The sequence below is a fragment of the Antrostomus carolinensis genome, unplaced genomic scaffold (assembly GCF_000700745.2).
Source record: "Antrostomus carolinensis isolate BGI_N321 unplaced genomic scaffold, ASM70074v2 scaffold34034, whole genome shotgun sequence".
In the NCBI taxonomy this organism is placed as follows: Eukaryota; Metazoa; Chordata; class Aves; order Caprimulgiformes; family Caprimulgidae; genus Antrostomus; species Antrostomus carolinensis.
Window position 1 is genome coordinate 1 of NW_010311958.1, and position 20,868 is coordinate 20,868.

Below are 20,868 nucleotides of genomic sequence, written 5' to 3' on the forward strand. Positions count from 1 at the left end.
TAGGGGCTGGAGATGGAGGATTTGGGAATAAATGGATGGAGAAAGCATCGGGAAGGAAGGGGGCTGAGCTGCAGCCCGTTACTGAGCAGAGCCTGATTTTCTGGGCTGCCAGGGAGGCTTTCGAGGCAAGAATAAAGATGTCTCCAGGAACTGCGTTTTCCATAGTAGCTGGGACACCCAGTCTGATTTTATAGGGAACATCGTGCCTGTCTCCTTCCCCCCACTTCTAAAAGACGCCTGCCTGGGCTGGGTTGCTGTCCTGACCTCTGCTGTCCCCATGCACCAAGCGCCGTGGGTCACGTTCTCTCTGGGTCACATAGGAGTGTTGCCAACATTCCAGGTTAGCTGGTTTTTCTGCAGCCGTGTGCTGAAACCAGAGGAGAGTTTTCACGGGGACTGATAACCCACCCAGTGCGCTGGGGATGCGTGGTGAGATACACAGATGTGGGCAGGGAGATTGCGGGGAGCCAGCGAAGGACCGGCTCCTCTGCCGAGACATCCTCTAAGCATTTGGGTTTTGCAGTCTAGAACCAGTGTCTTACTGTCTTTGATTAACTCTGCAAGGGGCAAATAAACAAATAAGTAAATAAAACAACTCAGAAAAAGTTTCTGTGGTGACCTGATCGTGTCTCTGAAGTGGATTCCATTAGCATAGAAAGCTGATATAAATCTGCTAGGTTAGGGTCCTGCTGCCGAGTGAATGTGGGCAATCACTGGAGATTAAATTAGTCGTCTTCAAAACCACAAAGCTACTTAAGAAAATGAATTGTTCATGACTGTCTTTAATCCAAACCTCGTAATCTCAAGAGTGTTGCCTGATGACTCAAAATGCATTGAGAGGAGCCCGTTTGCCTTTCTGCAGTGGCTGTGAGTGCTTACTTAGCTTATCTTTCTTTCTTTTCTCTCTGGGGGAATTTCTTTGCTGGTGTGCATGTTTCCGTTTTCTCTCTTTTCCATGCTCAGGACCACACGCTATTTTATCCACAAAGAATCAGCCGTGAAACACATGTCCAGGAATTAATTCCCTGTGTCCAGAAGTGCTCAATGTCTTAGACTGGGGTTCAGAGAGCAGAAGCTCTGTCACTTGGGGACTGATGGGCTGATGTGATAGGAAAAGCATTTTAGATCCCTTTAGTTCCATCCTTTCCCTTTGGACCAAGGGGACATGATTCTCAACAAGCTTCGTGCAGCTCTGCGTGTTCAGGGACTTGCAGTTTCACTCCTGTGTAGCAGTAGTATCTGTAATTCCGAGACTGACTTGTTGAGTTTATATCTGCTTGTAGTGGAGGTAATGGGCTTAGAGAAGTGACTCTTGTGTCTTCCTCCTCCCCACCCCTTCACCAAGCTAAATACTTCCTTTTTTTTTCAAGCACTGAAATAACAAGAGAAGGGAAACTGAGCTGTGTGGCAGCTGCAGACGTTCATGAATATTACTTGAAGAGGAAATTTATTTTACCTAACCAGAGAACTTCCTGTGTTGGTTGTCTCTACTTCTAAAGATCTAGAAATTACGTGTAAGGCAGCGTGCATGTTGCAGCATTTCCTTGTGTGTGTGACTTAAAAAAAGTTGTTAATCGGGAGGTGTTTCCTTCTGACTTTTGCATCTTTAGCTCAGGGATGTTCAAATATGTTTTCTTCCCTAAAAGTCAGATTCAGCAAGTTTGCAAACATTTTAATGAGCACTTATAGAACCTTCTGTGGTCTAGTTCTTCCGGAATCAAAACAGACTTGCTGTTCACCCTGCCCTCTAACCCTGGAGCATGGACAAATCAGAGGTGGCTATTTGGAAAGAATTGAAAAGAAAGCAGCTGTATGAGGATGTTAAAAATCCAGTGAAGTGATGGGGCCTGGAAAAGTGCTCCTAGATAGTCTTCTAAAAGCCTGATATTTTTTTCTTTCCAATGAGGATTACCTGTATATGATGGCAGAGTGGGTTTTGAATAGGATTACAGCAGTTTTGTGGGGCCACGGGGAGAAGACCTACAGAGAATTTGACTTTTCTGACAATAAAAATTCCTTGATTGAAGTATATGTAACTCAGTTTGTATTTTGCTTGGTTCATATGCTCTCCCCCTTGTCCAGGCTGGTTTCTTTGCCTCCTTCCCTGTTATACATATACTAAAAATGACTACACTAGTTTGTTAACTGCCAGCAGTCCTTTTTTTAAAGCGGGCTTCACATGCAGCTTTTACCCAGCAGATGCAGTTGAGGTGGTTCAGAAAAATAAGATGTGCGTGGCCTTTGCCTTTATCCTGAATCCTTCTTTCCTGTTACCTGCATTTAGATCAGAGAAAGTGCAACATTGACCAGAGATGTACTTGAGCAACATTTTAATGATTTGAAAGGGACCCTAAAGAAGCTGTTGGATGAGCGGCTGATGTCACTGCTGCAGGAAGTGGATGCTATAGAACAAGAGAGCATCAAACCCTTGGACGAATGCCAGAAGCTAATAAAGCACGGAGTCAGTACGGCCGATGAACTGCTCCGGGAAGGTAAGCCAGGACCCGATACTAAGTCTTAGCTCTAACTTCCAGTGTGTGTGTCTCAAAGTCTGGAGTGTTGCTGTCATGATCAGCATATTTGGCTCACTTTGGACTTCTCTTCAACCAAATGTTAAAAGAGGGTTAAAGGTGGGTAGATGCAGTGAAGAGCTTATCAATATTATCTCCTACAAATCTGTATTTTAATATTTCACTTCAGTCCTAGGGTGTATGTATGTCAGTGTAGCTTCTCCTTAAGGGCAGAAATTACTTACTTTGGAAATGTTTCACTGCACCCCTCCACACTAGAAAGAGGATTATGTCAGGCTACTTTGAAATAAAATACATATGAGGTACAATAATAACAAAATGTCCCTGTTGGTTGAAGAAAGTTATTTGTGGCTTAATGGAACAGCAGCTGAAGTAAACAGGTTATCTTTCCTCCTAAGTGTGATTGTGTTCACTGTCAGTGGGAATGGAATAGCTGTTGTATGGGAAAGATTTCTCCAAAAAGCCTGAGGATGAGGCAGACAAAAATGGACCTGTGGAATATTGCTGTAAGGGCCAGTTTGTACCCTACTGATGTTAAATACCTAGCCAGAAAGGAATGTCACTCTTGACTGTTTTCCCCACACTGGAGAACCTACTGGGAGCATGTCTGAGCCATGAGTATGTTGGCAGTTTCCTTGCATTGTTCTCATGTCTCAACTTTAACTTTCTTTCAACATGATCTCAGTTTTGTGAACTAAAGTGCATTGAGCTGTCTCCCGTGGGTAGGAAATCCACCAGCTTCCACTCAGACGTGAGCTTTGCGCTTAAAGACCATGCTGGCTTGGTAACTCTATGCCTCCTGCTCACAGGAGTAGTGACAATATTTAAGAATTAATTTGTTGGGGTATTTTGTTTGGGTTGTTTTATTCTTTTCCTGGCACCACAACCTCTGGGACAGCTGGTAGTCACCTTGTTTTTATTTTAAGTCTCAAATTACTGAATCACAGGGTGGTGGCAAAGATTGCCTGTGTTTTATATGAGTGTCTATCAGATCTCATGAGAACCTGACTAGCTGTGTGCTTCCTATCCTGTGGGTCACTGTTCCCTCTGTAGCAGCAGAAGCGTTGCTAAATCATCTCATCAAAACGAGCAGACGTTGCATCTGAGTCAGAAAGGAGTTAAGCCTCCACGGTTATTAAATCTCCTACTGCCAATTATGACATATGCTCTTCTTCAGAGATTTGTAATGTTTGTAATCCTCCATTTGGAAAAGGACTGAGCTTGCTTATGTTGTAAATTACCATCAAGTCAGCAGATAGGAGAACGGAGCATATGTCTCTGTAAGCTGAAGTGTGGGATGCTACTTTCTATAGAAAGCTTATGAAAATATTTCTGTTTATCTCCACACTTTAATGCATGGATTATTTCCTTCATTATGATAATAGTTACCATTTCATTATGATAATAGTTACCATTTAGATTGTAGCAAGCAGAACAATGATTGAAAATTATTTTTTGCTTTTAAGCTCCTGCTTTTTTATTTTCTGCTCAGTGAAGGTGCTTTGCTTTTTTCTTCCTTTAAAGCAGGTGGAGGGAAGGATTAATAATCCTGATTTCTTGCATCTGACCCCAGTTCTGCTACTGTCTGAGGCCTGAGGCAAATTATTACATCGGTTATGGGTGTGTCTATGGGAAGCTTTGAGGGCTTCAGAAGTTGCTAGATAGGCTTTATATTGTTAACTAGAATTGTATTTTCTAGCTAAGAGTCTAGCAAAAGTGCTGAGAATGCTTCATGTTTAATTGGTTGTTCGTGTCAGAACTGGTTTTTCTTTGAAGCAAAGAATGCCTTTCTTGGACGTTTTCTCATTAGGAATGTTTTTACCATTTGATTCCAGGAGAGTGTGCAATCCATGGAGATGTGGGACAACAGAATGAGAAACTTTGCAGCTTTACAAAAAAAGCTTTACATATTCAGCTAGATAGGTAAGATACTGACACACAGAGGTGACCTGAGGCAGCGGCACATGTGCTCTTCCTGTACAGGGGATCTTTTCTCCTTTGAAACAAAAGCCCTCTGCTCCACTGCATTGAAAGATTAATTTGAGGTGTTACTGTCCTGTTTGTTTGATAGATTTTCATTAGGCCTGGCAGTCACAGAACGGAGTAGTTTTCAACCTCCTTATGTTCTGTAGAAATAGAGGCTGTTTATTTGTGAAGGATGAAACCACTTCTTGTGGAACAGCCTGTATTTCAGGATATTTACTGAGGAACAGACAGTCTGGTTAGGGCTGAAACATAATGTTTTCTGAGTCTTTTAAGTTTGAAATGCACATGCCAATTTGTGCAGCTGTTCTCTCTTTGCAAATCTGCACAGATTCAAGTGCATGGACAAAATATGAATTTGTAGAAGCTGGCCTCTTTCATTACAGCAAACTTTCCTTTCTCAGTTTACCAGAAGTGCCTGCCTTGGTTGATGTGCCTTGTTTATCTGCCCAGTTGGATGACTGCCTTCTTACTATATTGAAAAATGAAATATTCAGACATGGAACTGTGGCATCTCGCCCACCTGTACAGCTAGAGGAATTTGTTGAGAAGCCTGGAGGTATTTTAGTCCGATGGTGTAAGGTAGGTAAAATATCCTAGGTGAAAATCATTCAGCCTTCTGTTTTGTTGAAAGAAACTGAGAAAGCCACTTTCATTCTGGATTCTCTCCTGCCTTCAAATGAATAATCCACTCCAGTGTGTAGTTAGAAACTTTAGAAGATATTTTTATGCTAATAGCCTCATTTAAAGGCAAAGTAATCTAGTGATGTTGTGGTTGGTGCTGGGGTGTGTGTCTGCATGGCAGTGACACTTGTGTGTTAGACTCTTGCTGTTGGACTCTACCTGCTCCCATCTGCAGGTTGAAGTTCTGTCCTATTTATTCAAAGATAGTGTAGTTTCCTATACCCACTACCCTGCTCAGATTATTATTCTGAAACTTCACTCAGCTGGTTAGAAATGTTCTAATTTCTAGAGTAAATTGATGGATGTTTTCCTTAATTTCATAATTAGTTTTATTCTGAGTGGTTTTATATAAAAGAGTAAAATGGTGCAGAGCAAGGAAGCTTTAGTGTAATTTGTTTCTAGAGGCGAGAAATTATTTGGATATTGTAAAAGGAAACTAGAGTTATGTCAAGTTATTGATAAGGTGATATTTAAGGTACTCGGAATTGGAAATGATTTAATACTGCCCTTAGCTACTCGAGTAGCCTTTCTCTTCAATACACAAGAACTATTTTTTGAGTAAATCACTGCTGTGCTCTGGTATGGTTTAGCTGTTTTTGGACAGCTCTGTGCTCCTTGGCAGCATGAAACAAATGTTTTTCTAACAACAGCCAGCCATTAGTGAGCCACTCTTACCTTGCAAAGGATGTGGATTGAGTTTATAAAATCATAGGCTCTATTGTCACCTGCCGCCTGATTTTCTGTGCTGTAGAGGAGTTCCCTGCATTTGGTCATGCTTGAGTGGAGCTTTTGTGGGAAAAAGAAATAATCTCTTTTGACTGAGATATCAAAGAATTGGAAATAATTCCCTAGAACAGTTTATGAAGGATAATAGTGAGTTTCCCTTGCTGTTAAAAATTGGCACTGAATTTCTTCTGCAAATTTGACTTCAGCTTTTGGCGAAGGATCTCGTTATACCTCTGCTAGATTGAAAAGCCTTCTGTTAAATATTTCTTCTCCTATAGATACTTTTAAACTGTGATCAGATCATTCTTATACTACTTTTTGTTTTAGTTGGTTCAGACACTGATAAAATTTTCTATAAAGCATGCTTTCTGCTCTTTAATACCTTGTGACTCTGAATCGCCTTTGATGACAGCCTGCAGTACTGCTCTCGTGTGTGCCGCTTCAGAGGTGAAAGAGAAAAAAGAGGAGGTCCTTTATTAATGTAATAAATGTTTCCCTAGGTGGATGATGACTTCATACCACAAGATTACAGACTGCAATATCGTAAGGGTACTGCCAGTCACTTTGAAGATGTGTATGTCGGCTCAGAAACAGAGTTCATAGTGCTGCACATTGATCCCAATGTTGATTACCAGTTCAGAGTCTGTGCCCGAGGAGATGGACGGCAAGAGTGGAGTCCATGGAGTGTTCCCCAGATCGGCCGGACCACGCTCGTTCCCCATGGTACTGTTCCATTGTTGGTCATCTTCATCTTAAGCCTGTGTCATCTGTGCATCACTCCTGAAGCTCTATAGCTGATTGACTTATGGAGCTGCTTTCTGTGTGATGGTGGGGTGTCCTTAGCTGTGGTGTGTGTGCAATGTATGATGAACCAGCCTTTCAGCTGAGAATTTATTCTTTGCTTCCTAGTGTGAGGGATAGTTAACGAGCCTTTCCAGCAGGTAGCTCACTGCTCAGCCTTGGAAAGCATCAATGAGCCAGAAGTGAAGCATTTTCTTTCCTTGTCCCTCACCCCTGCCTAAGCATTGTTTGACGACCTACATAATGAGTTCTTATCTTGGAGAGAGAAAAACTTAAATTTTCTCTTCACTTGCAAATTTTTAAGGGCAGCGAGTCATGAAGGTTTTCCTTTGCCTGCAATGACTTAACAGGGCTCGCAGCAAAGAGTGAAATTCTGGTGAACCCTGTGAGCTGGGAACTATTTTTTGTAATTGCAAAAGATTTGAAAAAGAAATCTTTCCATCAGAAGAAGGCAAAGCCAGCCTCTGTTCTTCACATAGTTCTTAAGCTTAGTATGAGGTAAACTGAGTGGACATTGTGACTGACTTTATTTTGCACAGACAGTAGCTGGTCTAGTTGAGGTTCATGCTGCCTTTCTTCTTTTTTTTTTTTTATTCTTTTTTCCTTTGAAGAATGGACGACTGGTTTGGAAGGTTACAGCTTGAGCAGTCGAAGAAACATAGCACTTCGAAATGATTCTCAGTCATGTGGTGTGCTCTACTCCAAAGCTCCTACTTATTTCTGTGGGCAGACATTAACATTCAGGCAAGTACTTCCTGGGTAGCTGTTGTCTGGTGCATCTCCTGTGAGCCAAGCTTTGTTTTCTAGTCCATTCCATCTGAATTGTGTGTTAACCTCAGTCGTGATGCATGTTTGAGTTTTACATCAGCTCAGCCCCAGTCAAGGTAGCGTGTCTGCGTGAAGTCTGAGCTTCCTTCTCTTTAATTCTACTCTACTTATACAGTGGCTCACCATTGATTTTTTTGTAACTTCGGGTCAGTGAGTTATTTTCCTTCCCAGACTATGCACATGCTCTGATGACTTTGGATATGAAAATGTTGTATGTGTTGCTGGGACAGGTAAGGATGACAATCTGGCACTGGTGTCTTTAACATCTGAGACAATTAGCGGTGATCACACTACTGCTTGAGACTGGCATTGGAAACTCTTGAGTGGAGAAGGGATCTTGTGAAATTCAAGCTTTTCATTTGACACAGAACGCTGTTAAAAACCTTGGCAGCTTTGTTGCCTGTACTCCTACCCCTGAGATGATGCTGTTTAATGGGGTATGAGGAACTTCCTTGTGGATATGTCAGTTGTAATTACAGACCTCAGGCTCTGAAACTTTATTTGATCTTTCCCTGGTTAAATAAAAGTACTTGCTGTACAGTAGGCAACCTCCAAAGGCAATTTAAGAGGGTTGTTCACGATATTTTTGTAACTTATTCCATGGTGTTTCATTTCTCCCTTCCTGATAATGAATTATCTTAACTTTAGATGGTTGTAGTATGAGGATACGTTCGGTTGCCCTGTCTGAGATGGGATAAAAAGATCTAAAGCTTTCCTTTGAAATCTGTTGCTAGATTTAACATCTCTTGGCTCAGAAATGCCTGTGAAATTAAAGACAGAACTTTGAGGTTTCCCTTGGTTCTCTTTCAGACCAATGCCTTTTATCTTTTTTTATTGGTAACACATGAAAATCTTTTGCTTTACATTTTGGTAATGTGGACTCCTCTCCAAGGGGAGATTGTTTCAGGATGGCAGAGCACTAACAAGCTTGTGTCCGCAAGACCTGCAATGACATGAATCTTAAGATTGAAGACAACTTCAAAAATCAGTTGTGTTCCTTTTCCAAAGTCCAAGAGTAGTTTCTCTTTTGAAAGTGTGTGAGATTTTCCTGAGCAGGGAGATGTAGTACTTGGCGTTCTCTATCTGTTGAAACAGAAGTGTATTCACAAGGGGCTGAGTGACTTGCTGAGCAAACCAAGTAAGCAAGGTTCACATTGCAGCTCTTTGTGAAGCAGCTTTGTCTTCTTGTGCGTTGGGGACAGTTATCAGTGAAGAGTGAAGCTGTGATGAACGCAATGCTTTGTATCTGTGTTTTAAAGATGGGCTGCTTTAGTTACGCTCTGCGGTGAGGCACTTGGACAAGTTGTAGGAAAACATAATTGCTTTAAGTCAAGACTCATCCTGTTTCTTTGTGGCCTTCAGGGAGCTGCCCTTAGGAAAGGGAAGGTTTCTCCACAGTGACCTGCTGTGCAGCTGTCTCTAAAGCTGTTGCTTGCAGTGGGGAGCTACAGCCACTCTGGCCAGGCTGGTGATGTGGGATCATCCGGCAGATGCTGTATGAAGATCATGCTGACTTTGTCAGGAACCCACCACAACTCTACTGACAACTAACATAAAGGAAGCACATGTCATCACCCACAGATTTACTTCTCTGGGCTGAGACAAATGGAAACTGGTGGTGATTGAATCAGTTCAGTGTCTGTATGCTGCAGAGACAAGCAAGGTTTTGCTCTGCAGCATTGGAGGTGGTGAGGAGGGATGTGAACAGTGTTCGACTGAGCATTGTTTCTACCACATATTCTGTGGGCTTTTTAAAATGTTAAGTCCCAGGGATCATAGAGGCTGGGGAGTAACTTTGTTAATGTGATAGGAAAGATCAGCCTAGGAAAGTGAAGCTGAGGAGATTGTGCAGGGATGCTCTGTACTGTACACAGGCTCTTTGTCTTGGGCTGGTTATTAATTGCTGAAAAATCAATTCCTAGTAAGGAAAGGAATGGTGATCTAGACCAGATCCTGGTCCTCTTCCCTATGCATGTGAGAGGAGGAAAGTGACTGCAGAATTACAGGTTGGCTGTTGTCTTGAGCTCTCAGGTTGTGCTTCCTCTTAATGCTGGACGGAAGGTTTGGCTCTTTCCTACTTTGCATGAGCATGCAGCCCACCCTGCTCTCTTGGAGTGAGGGCAGCCTGATGCTGGGAAAGCCTGGATGTGAGGAATACAGATGTGCACAGTGAAACTGTGGCCTCAGCCTGGATTCAGTGTGGATACCACCAAGAGCACTGAACCCAAAACATTCAGCTGGTCCTAGGCTGACACCTGTGCCAACGCTCCTTCCTCCGAGCACTCGCTGTCCTGACCCTTGTTTGATGTGTTTCTCTTTCTGCTGCCGCTGGTCAAGGTTACGTTGGACCCGTGCTCTGCAAAAGAGATGTCTATAAATGAGCAAGTATGTGTGGATATAGGTTGAAATGATAGAATTCCTGCTTTTTAATGGGTTTATAATTCTGCATTTTTGGTCATTCTTGTGACTGTGCAGACACTTATTTCCAACCCAAAACTCAAGCAAGGCTCCCTTAACTAGGGATGGAATGAATGCATGTTACCTTATGCACAAAGTTTACAGGTATATAGCTGGTTATAAAGCTTCACCAGTAACTCAGGCAGAGTTTAAAACCTAAAGTAGAGTACCAAAATGCATTGGAAATCTCATTGAATGTTGTTTTGGGAAAGCACTGTGGATCACTTCCAAATTAAAAGCTGCTTTTTTTTTTTTTTTTCCTTTGCTTTACAGTACAAGGCTTTTGCTCTCTTGGTGACATTCCCAGGGGACTGAAAAACCTAATGGAGTGCAAAAGTAAAACATGGTTCCAATTTTATCTTCCCTGTTTGTCTTGAAGAGTTAACCCATGGTGTGCCAGTCTGCTGCCCTGTTTAATTTCCTGTTCTTAAAAGCTTCTGCTGAAATTTTCTTGTTGTTTGGCAACAACCATGTATCAGTGCTGTTGTTTGTTACAAGCTGTAGTGAAAACAACCACTGTTTTACTTTCTGGAAAAGACCACCTGAGTTTCCCGAGTCGCTTGGGCTCTCTCTATGATTTAGCACCTTTGAGAGGTGGTGGTACAAGGGAGAGGGCTCAAGTACAGAGGAGCCCTTGAGCGTACAAACTGTGCAGCCTGGCTCAGCTGCTAGGGCCCGGAGGGAGCTGTGTCCCAGGTCATTTGCACAACTTGTTTGCTTTTTCTTCAGAGATTCTTTCCCAGGACCAAAATTCTAAATGCAGCTGAGCAGAAGCCAGATTTGTAGGTACTCTTCTAGGCATTGTTTTTAATACGTATTTGCACCAAGCTAAATATTAAAAAAAACCAACCCAACCAACCAAAAAGAAATCCAAATAAAAACCCCATACCCCCCCCAAACGCAACCACCCATCACTACCAAAACACATCCACCTTCTGCCCCCTCCCCTTTACAGCAGAACATAACAGGGCTCAAAAAAACGATTTTATTCGTGCTTTTTAAATACTTGCTGAAACTACGGTCATCTTGCCATGATACGTGATGTTGAGCAGTAATCTGGTATAGATGATTGTAGGTTGTAGTTTTGTACATATTGGTTGTTTCAGACAAGTGGAAATAATTCCAAAAGACTCTAAGCTGTTGCAGTGGAGAATTTGATTAAACAGAGGGAAGTTTGCAGGAAGCAGATTAATTTTGTACAGATTAATAGAGCATTGCTGTGTGGAGCTGTTGGGAAGGCTGGTCGGACTTCTGGTCATTCGACAGCGCTCTCCCCAAAAGGCCAGAGGAATTTGTTGGAGGCCCAGGAGTGCAGCACAGAGGGCTGGTGTGGCAGGGAACTGCTGTTGGGATTTCATGGTATGGTTTGATTTAAAGCATCAGGGTTTGACTGGAACTTTTTGCTTGGTAGAATTGAAACCGTGGGACAGCCGGACAGACGAGACAGCCTAGGAGTGTGCGTGGAGCAGCAGAACGGGTATGATTCTCTGCAGCGGGATAAAGCTGTCTGCGTTAGCACAAACGGTGAGTCTCCATCACGTATCTGAAGAATGGGATCCTTTTTTTTTTCTTTAACCAAGCCCCAAAGAGCCTCTGGTTCTTTGTCTCCGTGCACCACATATGAGCAACTTCATCCACCTTTTATGTACACACTGCTTGTGCAGTTAAAATCCTTGGTAGGATCACAGGTCTCCTTTTTCTGCTTACAGTTGTTGCCACCTGTTTGATGTGACAAAAAGGAATGTGTCGGGGTTGTTTTCCATTGCTGTTTGCCTGCAGAAAAATAGAAAGATATAATATTGCATGTTAGTCTGTACAGAAAGCGTGAAATAACATTTGATATCTTGATTATTTCAGGGGCAGTATTTGTAAATGGAAAAGAGATGACAAACCAACTGCCTGCTGTTACTTCTGGATCAACTGTGACATTTGACATGGAAGTTGTGCAGTTAGGGCCTTCCAGCAACGAGGGAGGAAGCTTTAAGCTTAGAGTAACCATTAGCTCCAACAACAGAGAAGTGGTCTTTGACTGGGTACTTGATCAATGCTGTGTCTCTTTGTATTTTGGATGTTCATTTTCATACCCAGGCTGGAAAGTTTTGGTGTTCTAGCGGTGAGTGAAGGGATTTTTGTTCTTGCTATAAAGTGTAATGTTCAAACCTGGGTTTCCAGCTGTTTGACATCAACAATCTGTTAACAGAAACCTTTCTTTATACTACTTGAACTCCATTATATTGTACTTCCTACTGGATTCATTTCAAAAAATAATTGTGAAACAGTGGATTTCTTACTCTGGAAAAAGAAGCAGGTGTTTGTGTAGGCAAATTAATTTAAGTGGTCCATAAGACCTTTCCCTTTTTTGCCTGCAGACTTGATTTTTGTCAGTATTTCATTGTACTCTAGCCTTAGGGTACACGTGTTGTGTGGGATTAACTTTGCTTAATGCTGCTGTTCTGTGAAATAAGCCTGTAAATGTTTAGGGAGGTGGAGGGGTGGTAATGGACCAAAGTTTTATTTATACCACTTGGAAAAGGGCAGAGTATTTAGAGCAGTGATGTCCTGCTATGCTTCCTTGTACACAATGCTGCCTTGAGAGTGTGAATGGACAGTGGGTTCTGCGTGCAACAGCCATTTCTTCCGTGCACGGTACTGCTCGTTCCTCCAGAGCAAGGATGTCTGAGCCATAATGTCTGTTAAATGTCTTTCTTATATAAGTGCCTTATTTCCAGATATTTCTTAAACTGTTTTCTGTGTTGTCACTCTGAATATATATATTTTTTTTTAGAGTAGTTGCACAGCAATGCTTACATCAACTTAATGTGGATGCTTGACTCAAACTAGACCCATACCTAGAGCAGGATGGTAATCCTTATCTGCTCTGAACGTCTGCCCTGGTTAGATTTTACTATAATTATAGTAAAGAGCAAGAGCAAGCTTTGGCAATTTAGTACTTGGGCTTGACGTGCAGATGGCAGCCACAGTTCCTCACAGAGCCCTTCTAAGACCTAGAGACAACCTTCTTTCTGTTGGCCAACAGAGATAAGTGCTGTTCTGATGTGCAGGATTCCTGGAAACCCCAGGTACTCCCTGGGACCACTCTGCATTCAGTGCAATAGTGCAGGATGATGGTTCAAGCACAGGGATGGACTGGGCCACCCAAGCAGGCTGGGACTGCAGCTGGAGATCCACCTTGGGAGATAATGGAGATGGGCTTTGGGTATGGGCTTAAGGCAGAGCCTGTTGGCACAAGTTTAACCTCGGGCAGTCAAAATGGAGCAGATGGTGGTAATTTAGCTCTCGTCCAGGTAGTAGGATGGGATAAGAAATTATTAGGAATTAATTGACTTTGAATTCAGAAGTTACATAAAGTTACTTACCACTATTTCCCCTAAGAAGCATCTAAGATTTAGAGTGATCTTATCAAAGAGAGCCTATTCCTAGTCAAAAGATTGCAATAGTAGATTTAAAGAATATTTTAAAGTAATGTTCACTGAGGGCCTTAAAAGGGACCTTCTTACCTCAAGTTCAATTAAAATTAAATATATTTTAGCATGTTAGAAGAGCAATATTTTTATAAAACTTAAAGACAATCATTCTGCCTTTTTTCCTTCAGTGTCAACATGCTACATTAGCCCTCTATGCTGGCATAAAAGCTTAATTTACATTGGATTAATATTCCCCATCCTCACATTGTCAGGACAAAAAGATTTGTCACCTGCCTGCATGTTTGTCCCCCAATCATTTGTAGTTGGGATACATACATTTCGGGAGATAATGGCAGCTGATATCTATACCATTTACAAGAAACAACACATTCAGATGGATGCAAAGAACTTACATATGACAGAGTTAAATTGGAATTTACTGTAAGACATGAAGTGAGGAAGACTGGACAGCTGCAGGCAAGATAATCCAGTGTTAGCAACAAAAAACCTGCAGGATTCTGGTTTTTTCAAGCTTAACTTTCACTGTTAGGGAGCAAGAGATGCTTATCCTGCACTTTGTGTTCCTCTGAATGAGCCTGTGAAGAGTATTTTCAGTACTTTTAACAATGGTTCTTTTCCTGTAGCTGAGAAGGTTCAGTAGATGATCAAACAGTGTCAGTCCTGCTCAGAGAGGCTCAGGTTGGCACTCCAGCTAGCAGCCAACTTAAATCTTGCTCCACTTAGTAGTGCTGGTAATTTTACTTACACACTTCAGGTGTCAGGTACTAGTTGTAACTTAGTACTTTTACCATATGGGAACTAAAATTGTGAATATCTACACTTGAGGTACCGATGGGTCAGGTACCTTTTAATCCGCTTTTGGAGGGGCTGGTCAGGCTGTTGATTCTGCAGGAGACTTACTTGCATATTAGAAAATAAAGCTTAAGCCTTGAATTCAGGTACTTCCAGAGGTGGTAATGCCTTGTCAGTTTGTTCAGAATATACATATGAAGCAGCTTAAGGTGACTGTGAAGGGCCACAGGAGGCCCCTACTCCTCCCCTCGAGAGCTGAGGATGGCAAGAGAAGAAATAGTTTTTCTGATTTCAGTCTTTTGCTGTATGAACAAGAGCAACTTGCCAATGTTGGGTTATTTTTTTGTTTTGTTTTTAGTTTAGCCTAAGCCTAGCTGTCCAAATTGCAGATTAGGTACTGTTCAGCCACCTCTTAGAGCTGCACCTTATAAACCTGGGAGAGGTGAAGAGTCTCAGGGCAAGAGACCTGAGCAGTAAAGTAACAAAGTATGCAAAGAATCAGGGAAGGCTTGAGTTAAAAAGATTGAAATTCTGTTTTTCCACAGCAGAGTTCAGCTAGATAGAAAACTTGACACGTCCTTTACAATTTTTCACCTCTAGATATTGGAGCCTTGCAAGCAACAGTGTTAAACTGCTTACAAAACCCAGTCCTGAAAGTTGGTTTCTTAAGCTCGTACATTCACTTACCTCAACTAAGACTTAGGTGTCAAGTGAAATTTGATTTTTTTAAGAAATAAAGTTTTATCCCTCAACTGTGTATTGTCTAGTAAATTATTTATTGGGGTATAAATCTGAGCATCACTGCATTCTTTTAACAAGAGCATAAAAATGTATTCTATAGCACTGCAGCCACCTTTAAGAGCTTCAGGGTTTTTTCCCAGGTTTCTCACTTGTACATTTTTATTTCCCACTGAAGATTCAGTGGGAATTCAGATTTTTAACTGGTATCTCTTGTAGAAATAGTAATTTTCATTCTTTTTTAAAAAATACAGCATCTGTAAACTACTTTCCTCAGTATTCTTCACACCTAGTTTGTCTCTTTTACTGTTCCCAGCTCCTTACAATTGCTTTAAATTGTGCAGAAATTTGGATAAGGCTACAGCAACCTGGTCTAGTGGAAGGTGTCCCTGCTGCTGGCAGGGGGGTTGGAACTGGATGAGCTTTAAGGTCCCTTCCAACCCAAACCAGTCTGTGATTCTATGAACTCTTATACGTAGTAGTTTTTGGCCATTACTGAGCAAGAAGCAGAGGTTATTTAATCCCCTTCAAATAAAGTCCATGTTGAATTAACACTCAGCTTTACTTTATTCCCTTAGTTCTGCTTTACTTGCAGCCTGTTCCCCATTTCTTTTGTCTCTTTAAAAGACTTGTGAAACTGCTGTCACAGTAACTTTCTCTCCTAAATACACCATTGCCATGAAGAACATTCATGAGAAGATGCTGAGCATACCCCCTAGAGTGCATCTTCAGTCTCAAATCAGGCAACTTAAGAACAGCAGATACCAGTCACAGAAGGCACTTACCTACTTAATTCAAAGCTCTTGGGTTTCTCAGCTGTGAAACCATGCAGCATCAGATGGATAACCAGGATCTGCTCCAAGAGGAACACCTTCAAGCACTGTTTGATGATGGCTCCAAACTGTTCTGTGACTTAAGAAATATTTCTTAACTTTGAACAATGTCACAATTGTCCTCACAGAATGACTCCTGCATTCTCAAAGGTAAAATCAAATAGCTGGTTTGGGGGTTTTCTTTTGGTGATTAGTGAAGTAATCAGAACAGTTCAAATTATTTGCAACTGCTTCATTCCAGGCAGTGAATCTTTACCTCACCCCCCAAAAATACAAGGACTACATTCAAGACACAGTCAAAGCAACATACGCTTAAGGTTAACAACTTAAATGCATCTAACAATTAAATACTAAAGATAATATTTAATTCAGTGCATCAAATACTCAAGTCCTGTGTTAGGTTCCAAATTGGAGTTCACCAAATACAAAACATATAAATCTGCCATGTACATGTTAAAGGCTAAATTAGAACCTTGCCAATTTTAAAGATGAAAGCATAGCAGACAACTCGGGTCTGAAGTCACATTTACAGAATCTACTTGTCAGATCCTGTATTTCAGTATCTGAATTATTTTTAACATGGAAAAAAGTTTTCAGTGTCTGCTACTGAACAGTCACTATTTGGCCACGCAGTGCCATTTCTTACTCATTTTGTTCTGTAGTACCTGCAGAATCCATCCTCTGCAGTCCCAGAGCAGCACTATTTTAAACTGATACAGATTCAAACTTTACTCCAAATAAACTAAGTATCTTGTAAAACCTGTTTGAAACATTAACCGCTTGCACATAAACAAATGCACAAGTTTTTTTGTAACTGACACACATCACAAGTGATACTTCTGACTTTCAGTTATATAAATTCCAGTTCTAAACAGTAATACACAACTTGCATCTCAGGTATTCAGTTCTACCCCTCAAGAAAGGAGAATGAAAGTTTTTATAATCTGGCTAAAAATCTGGTAATTTCTGGAGACACCTTAAACAGAAAGACTGGAGAGAAACTTATCTGCCTTTCTAACACTCTGACAAAGGAAGAACATGTATCCCAATTTTAAAAGACATGCAGAGGAGAAAGTTTATACAAAGAAGTTTATGCTGGTCGTGGCCTTTCTGCATGCACACAAAATGACTGGACAACCATCATGGCAGATTTTATATTACTGAACTTTATGTACAAAAGCAGATTTCAAATAAACATTTAATGTAAAAACAATGGTTCATTTAAACAACTGAACTGTTTGGTTTTTGTTTTTGTTTGGGGTTTTGTTTTTACATCTACTGTACCATTCAAATTATTTTTAACCAGCTTACATGGTATCTTCAAAATCTATCAAAGGTACATATAGAAAAGGCATCTTTATAAATAGAAAACAAAGGGCTTTTTTCAGCTTTTATTATAAATTGACATGACATACAAAGTTTACTGGACAGAAGTAATTTCATTACTATTTTTGGGGGGGTCACCAACTTTTTGTGCAAACAATGCTAGCCTTCTTTTAAGCATTAAGAGCATAACTGCTTAAGAAATGACATAAGCAATAACTAGAACTACATCTCCCCTAAAATAATCTATTTTTTTTACATATGTGCACAGCTTTAGCAAATTAAAGCCAGAGAGAAATGCTTGATGTACTATCTGGAGGCATAGTTTGCTAAAACTCAAGAGAGCTGGCAAATTCAAGAAGTTTGTAATGAAAGCTGCAGTTTCCCTCTTTCCTATTTTGTACACAAAATCAGTGACTAAGAACTTAATACTGGATGACAAATCACATCCACACCATTAGTTAAATAGTCTCACAGTTAAACACATCTTAAGGACCATCAAAATCAGTATTTACATTTTATAAATTTCTGAAGACACCATTAGAAAGCTTATATACCCCTTAAACAAATAGGGAACTGCATCTCATGGTGATGGAATGAAATAAAAAATTAAAAATACCTGTATTTACAGCAGCATTGTTCCTTTATAAATAAAGAATATGAAAAATGCAATATTTTAAGGATAATAAAAAATTGAGGTGATGTCACTCAACCACAGTGCTTGCTGGAATAAACCCTTCGGTGCTGATACTGTACCAGTAGTGAAACCACTTTCCATTGGAAAAAATCTGTAAACGTATGCATAAAATGTGTTAACAGCAGTGCAAAACTGCTCAAATATAGTTTAGTCAGCATCTTAGTATCTGTATTGAATACAATACATCACAGAATACTTGCATAAGAAGTGCAACACATTTTCTGGTCCAATTTTACAGTGCATTTTTCCCTCAAGAGTGGCATCTCGAAAGCCAAAGCTAAACCTATGGCCTGGACTTGCAGTCTGTACTCAGGCAAAACAGCAGGCATGAACTTCAAACGAAGCTAATCGACGTGATGCCTACATACTGACTCTAGACTCTCGGCTTTAGCATGGCACACATGATGCAGAACCCCAGTAAAAAGGGCTTACATCAAATAGTTTGTGTAGCTGTGTAAATGTGTAATAAAAATATAAAGGAGCTAATGTTCAAGTTTAAAATGGTACACTGGGTGATCAATACATCAGAATTATCCACGAAAAACCAAACTGCTGGTATCCTCAAAAAGCCAAGGTGGTACTTCACTGTGTCTGTAACACGAAAAGCCAAGATCTTTCCAAACAGGCACAAGACAAAGGAAGTGCTAAGTTTGCCAACTTTGATAATTTTAGTGTAAAAAAAAAAAAAAAAAAAAAAAAATTTGTAATTTATGATCAATTGATAAATGATTTCAAATACAAGGATCAAGGTTAAACTTTAAATAGTGAGATGTTATTTTCACAAAAAGCTAACTGGAGAATTTCTAAATAAGAAAAGCAGAAACTGTATCCCAGTCCCCTTTACCCAGTTTCACAACTTCATGGTAGGAAAAACAGCCAGATACAGATGCAAAAATCTCAATATAAAAACGGTTTTACATATACTTAAATTAGGTAAATTCCATAAAGTTCTTAAAGACACTAATTACTAAAATTACAAAAAGATTTTCATATTGCTCTTCATGCTCAAACTCTTAGAATATTGTCATTACATCACCAAAACCGATATACATGTAGTACTTGCAAATTAACTGAATAGAAACCCTGTTGAAACAATATCCTTGTTGAAATCATTTATTTCCATCCAGCAGTGCCTGTTTGGAATCTCTGTATTTTTGTGTGTAATTCTTTATAGAGCTCATGCACCCTAGAATGTCACTTCAATGCTTGTCCGTTGAATGGCAATTGACTTTTGACTTCAGAGCTTTTGTTTCTTGCTCTGTTTTGTGACACCTGAGATGCTATCCATTTCTGAAATTCTCTCTCTCATATTATTTTCACTATATCCATTTGTTGTCCCACTTTGTTCCTCAGAAGATTCCTCATCCACTGGGGAGGCTGATTCTCCTTTCTCTAACTTCTGCTGCATTTCTCGGAGCCTGGCAACAGCTTTGTCTATTGACATTATGCTGATGAGGTTAAAGTCATGCATGCTGACCAGATGTAGCATAAAGTTTCGACACAAGTTCTTCTTAATTATTTTTTGTCCGTAATTTTCAACAAACAGCATACAGGCGTGATTCATTTGATTGTCAGCAATAAACCTGTCAAATTAGAAAGCCATCATTAGGCGAGTAGAACATTTTCAAAAACACTAAGGTACACTGATAAACCATGTTGCAGGGTAACTGCACAGACCATCTATTAACACAGCCACATGTGCAATGATTTTTTTTTTTTCAAAGCTGTAAGGCTAACTAGGAACACAAAGAGTTTTTAGAAACTTAAACAGTCAAAAGCTTGTTACCAAATTATCCTTTAATGATCCTTTCCTAAACAACTGAGCTAACTGAATTTCAAGTCCTTACTGAAATGCAATGCAAAATGGTCAATCGAATCTATACCATGATTTATTTGTATCAAAACCAAGTTTATAGTAACATACCCGTGCTTCATAACGTGAAGATTCCATAATTTCATCACTTCTTTCTCTCCTTCGTTAACATCAGAAAATTCTTCAATTTGCTGGAGAGATAAAGGATTGGGAGAAAGGACAGGAGAAGAAACAAACACACCCATCAGAACTGTGTATCTGCTGACAAGTAGCGAAAGCACACCTAAAATTCAACTTATGCCATCTACACATCTCAGAAATAACTCCTGCTGCTAATTCAGGCACTGCAGTCAAAAAGGTCAGAGAAGAGTTGTATCATGTAGAGACATGTGATGATAAATTACTTTCATCTTATATCCATACACCACCATGTACTCCTGTGACACCAGCATCTCCTCTGTGAAGGAGAAAACCAGCCACAAACAATGAAAAAACTGTTTGGACCCATGTGGACTGAGCTACCTTTGCAACTAAAGACATACTTGAAAATACAAACTTTTTTCCATGAATTTCTATTGTTAGTGCTCAGCATCACAAAGTTTTCTACTTAGTCTTCAAGTAAATGCATCAATTTCACAATAAACACCCTGTTTGTTCCCTACAACAACTGCAGACCATGTTTTAAAAAACACAATCCATTTTAAATTATTTTGTACAAACAGAATAATTACAGTAATGGTTTTCTCCCGTAGCCATTCCGGGTCCTTTTCATCTTCACTGTCTACTTCCATTTCTTGTGGACGGAGAGGTAAACACGTGTCACTGTGGAAATACAGCCGATTGTGCCCGCTGCTGTATGTCCGCTGCTGTTCTACTTCTCCATCTTCAGATTCAAGGAATTCTGACATACTTGCTTTCGTACGCTTTGGCCTAGCAGAAGGGAAGAAAATTAACTGCTTTCAACCACCATATCAAATATGCAAATACAAAGAATTGTAATTGGTTAATACAAATTATTCTTTTAAAGCTCTGGCTTGCAAAAATGTTGGGGGTGGGTGGACAGGAGAACCACCAGCAGTGAAATAAAACCCATTAAAAACCCAACACCTCTTTTCAACCCACACTCTACCTTTTGAAGAAGTAAAGTTTTAGGATCAGGCAGTTAAAAAAAGGTACATCACCTCAACTGAAAATCACAGAATCACAGAATGTTGGG

At 40.3% G+C, this 20,868-nt stretch overlaps 2 protein-coding genes across 2 annotated transcripts; one reads left to right on the forward strand and one right to left on the reverse strand.

Moving 5' to 3' along the window:
• Positions 1-2,290: 2,290 nt before the first annotated feature.
• On the forward strand, positions 2,291-12,178 carry CRLF3 (cytokine receptor like factor 3). The gene is made up of 7 exons (XM_010166888.2): positions 2,291-2,492; positions 4,367-4,454; positions 4,919-5,096; positions 6,425-6,647; positions 7,337-7,469; positions 11,422-11,534; positions 11,868-12,178. Exons 1-7 carry the CDS (start codon positions 2,378-2,380, stop codon positions 12,119-12,121), a joined length of 1,104 nt encoding a protein of 367 aa, XP_010165190.2. The 5' UTR covers positions 2,291-2,377; the 3' UTR covers positions 12,122-12,178.
• A 4,793-nt stretch (positions 12,179-16,971) lies between these two features.
• On the reverse strand, positions 16,972-20,582 carry LOC104524119 (polycomb protein SUZ12-like; the record flags this gene model as incomplete). The annotated part of the gene is made up of 3 exons (XM_010166889.1): positions 16,972-19,422; positions 19,764-19,843; positions 20,384-20,582. Coding segments are annotated over 3 exons (625 nt in total), but the record flags the coding sequence as incomplete, so codon positions are not given.
• Positions 20,583-20,868: the final 286 nt, after the last annotated feature.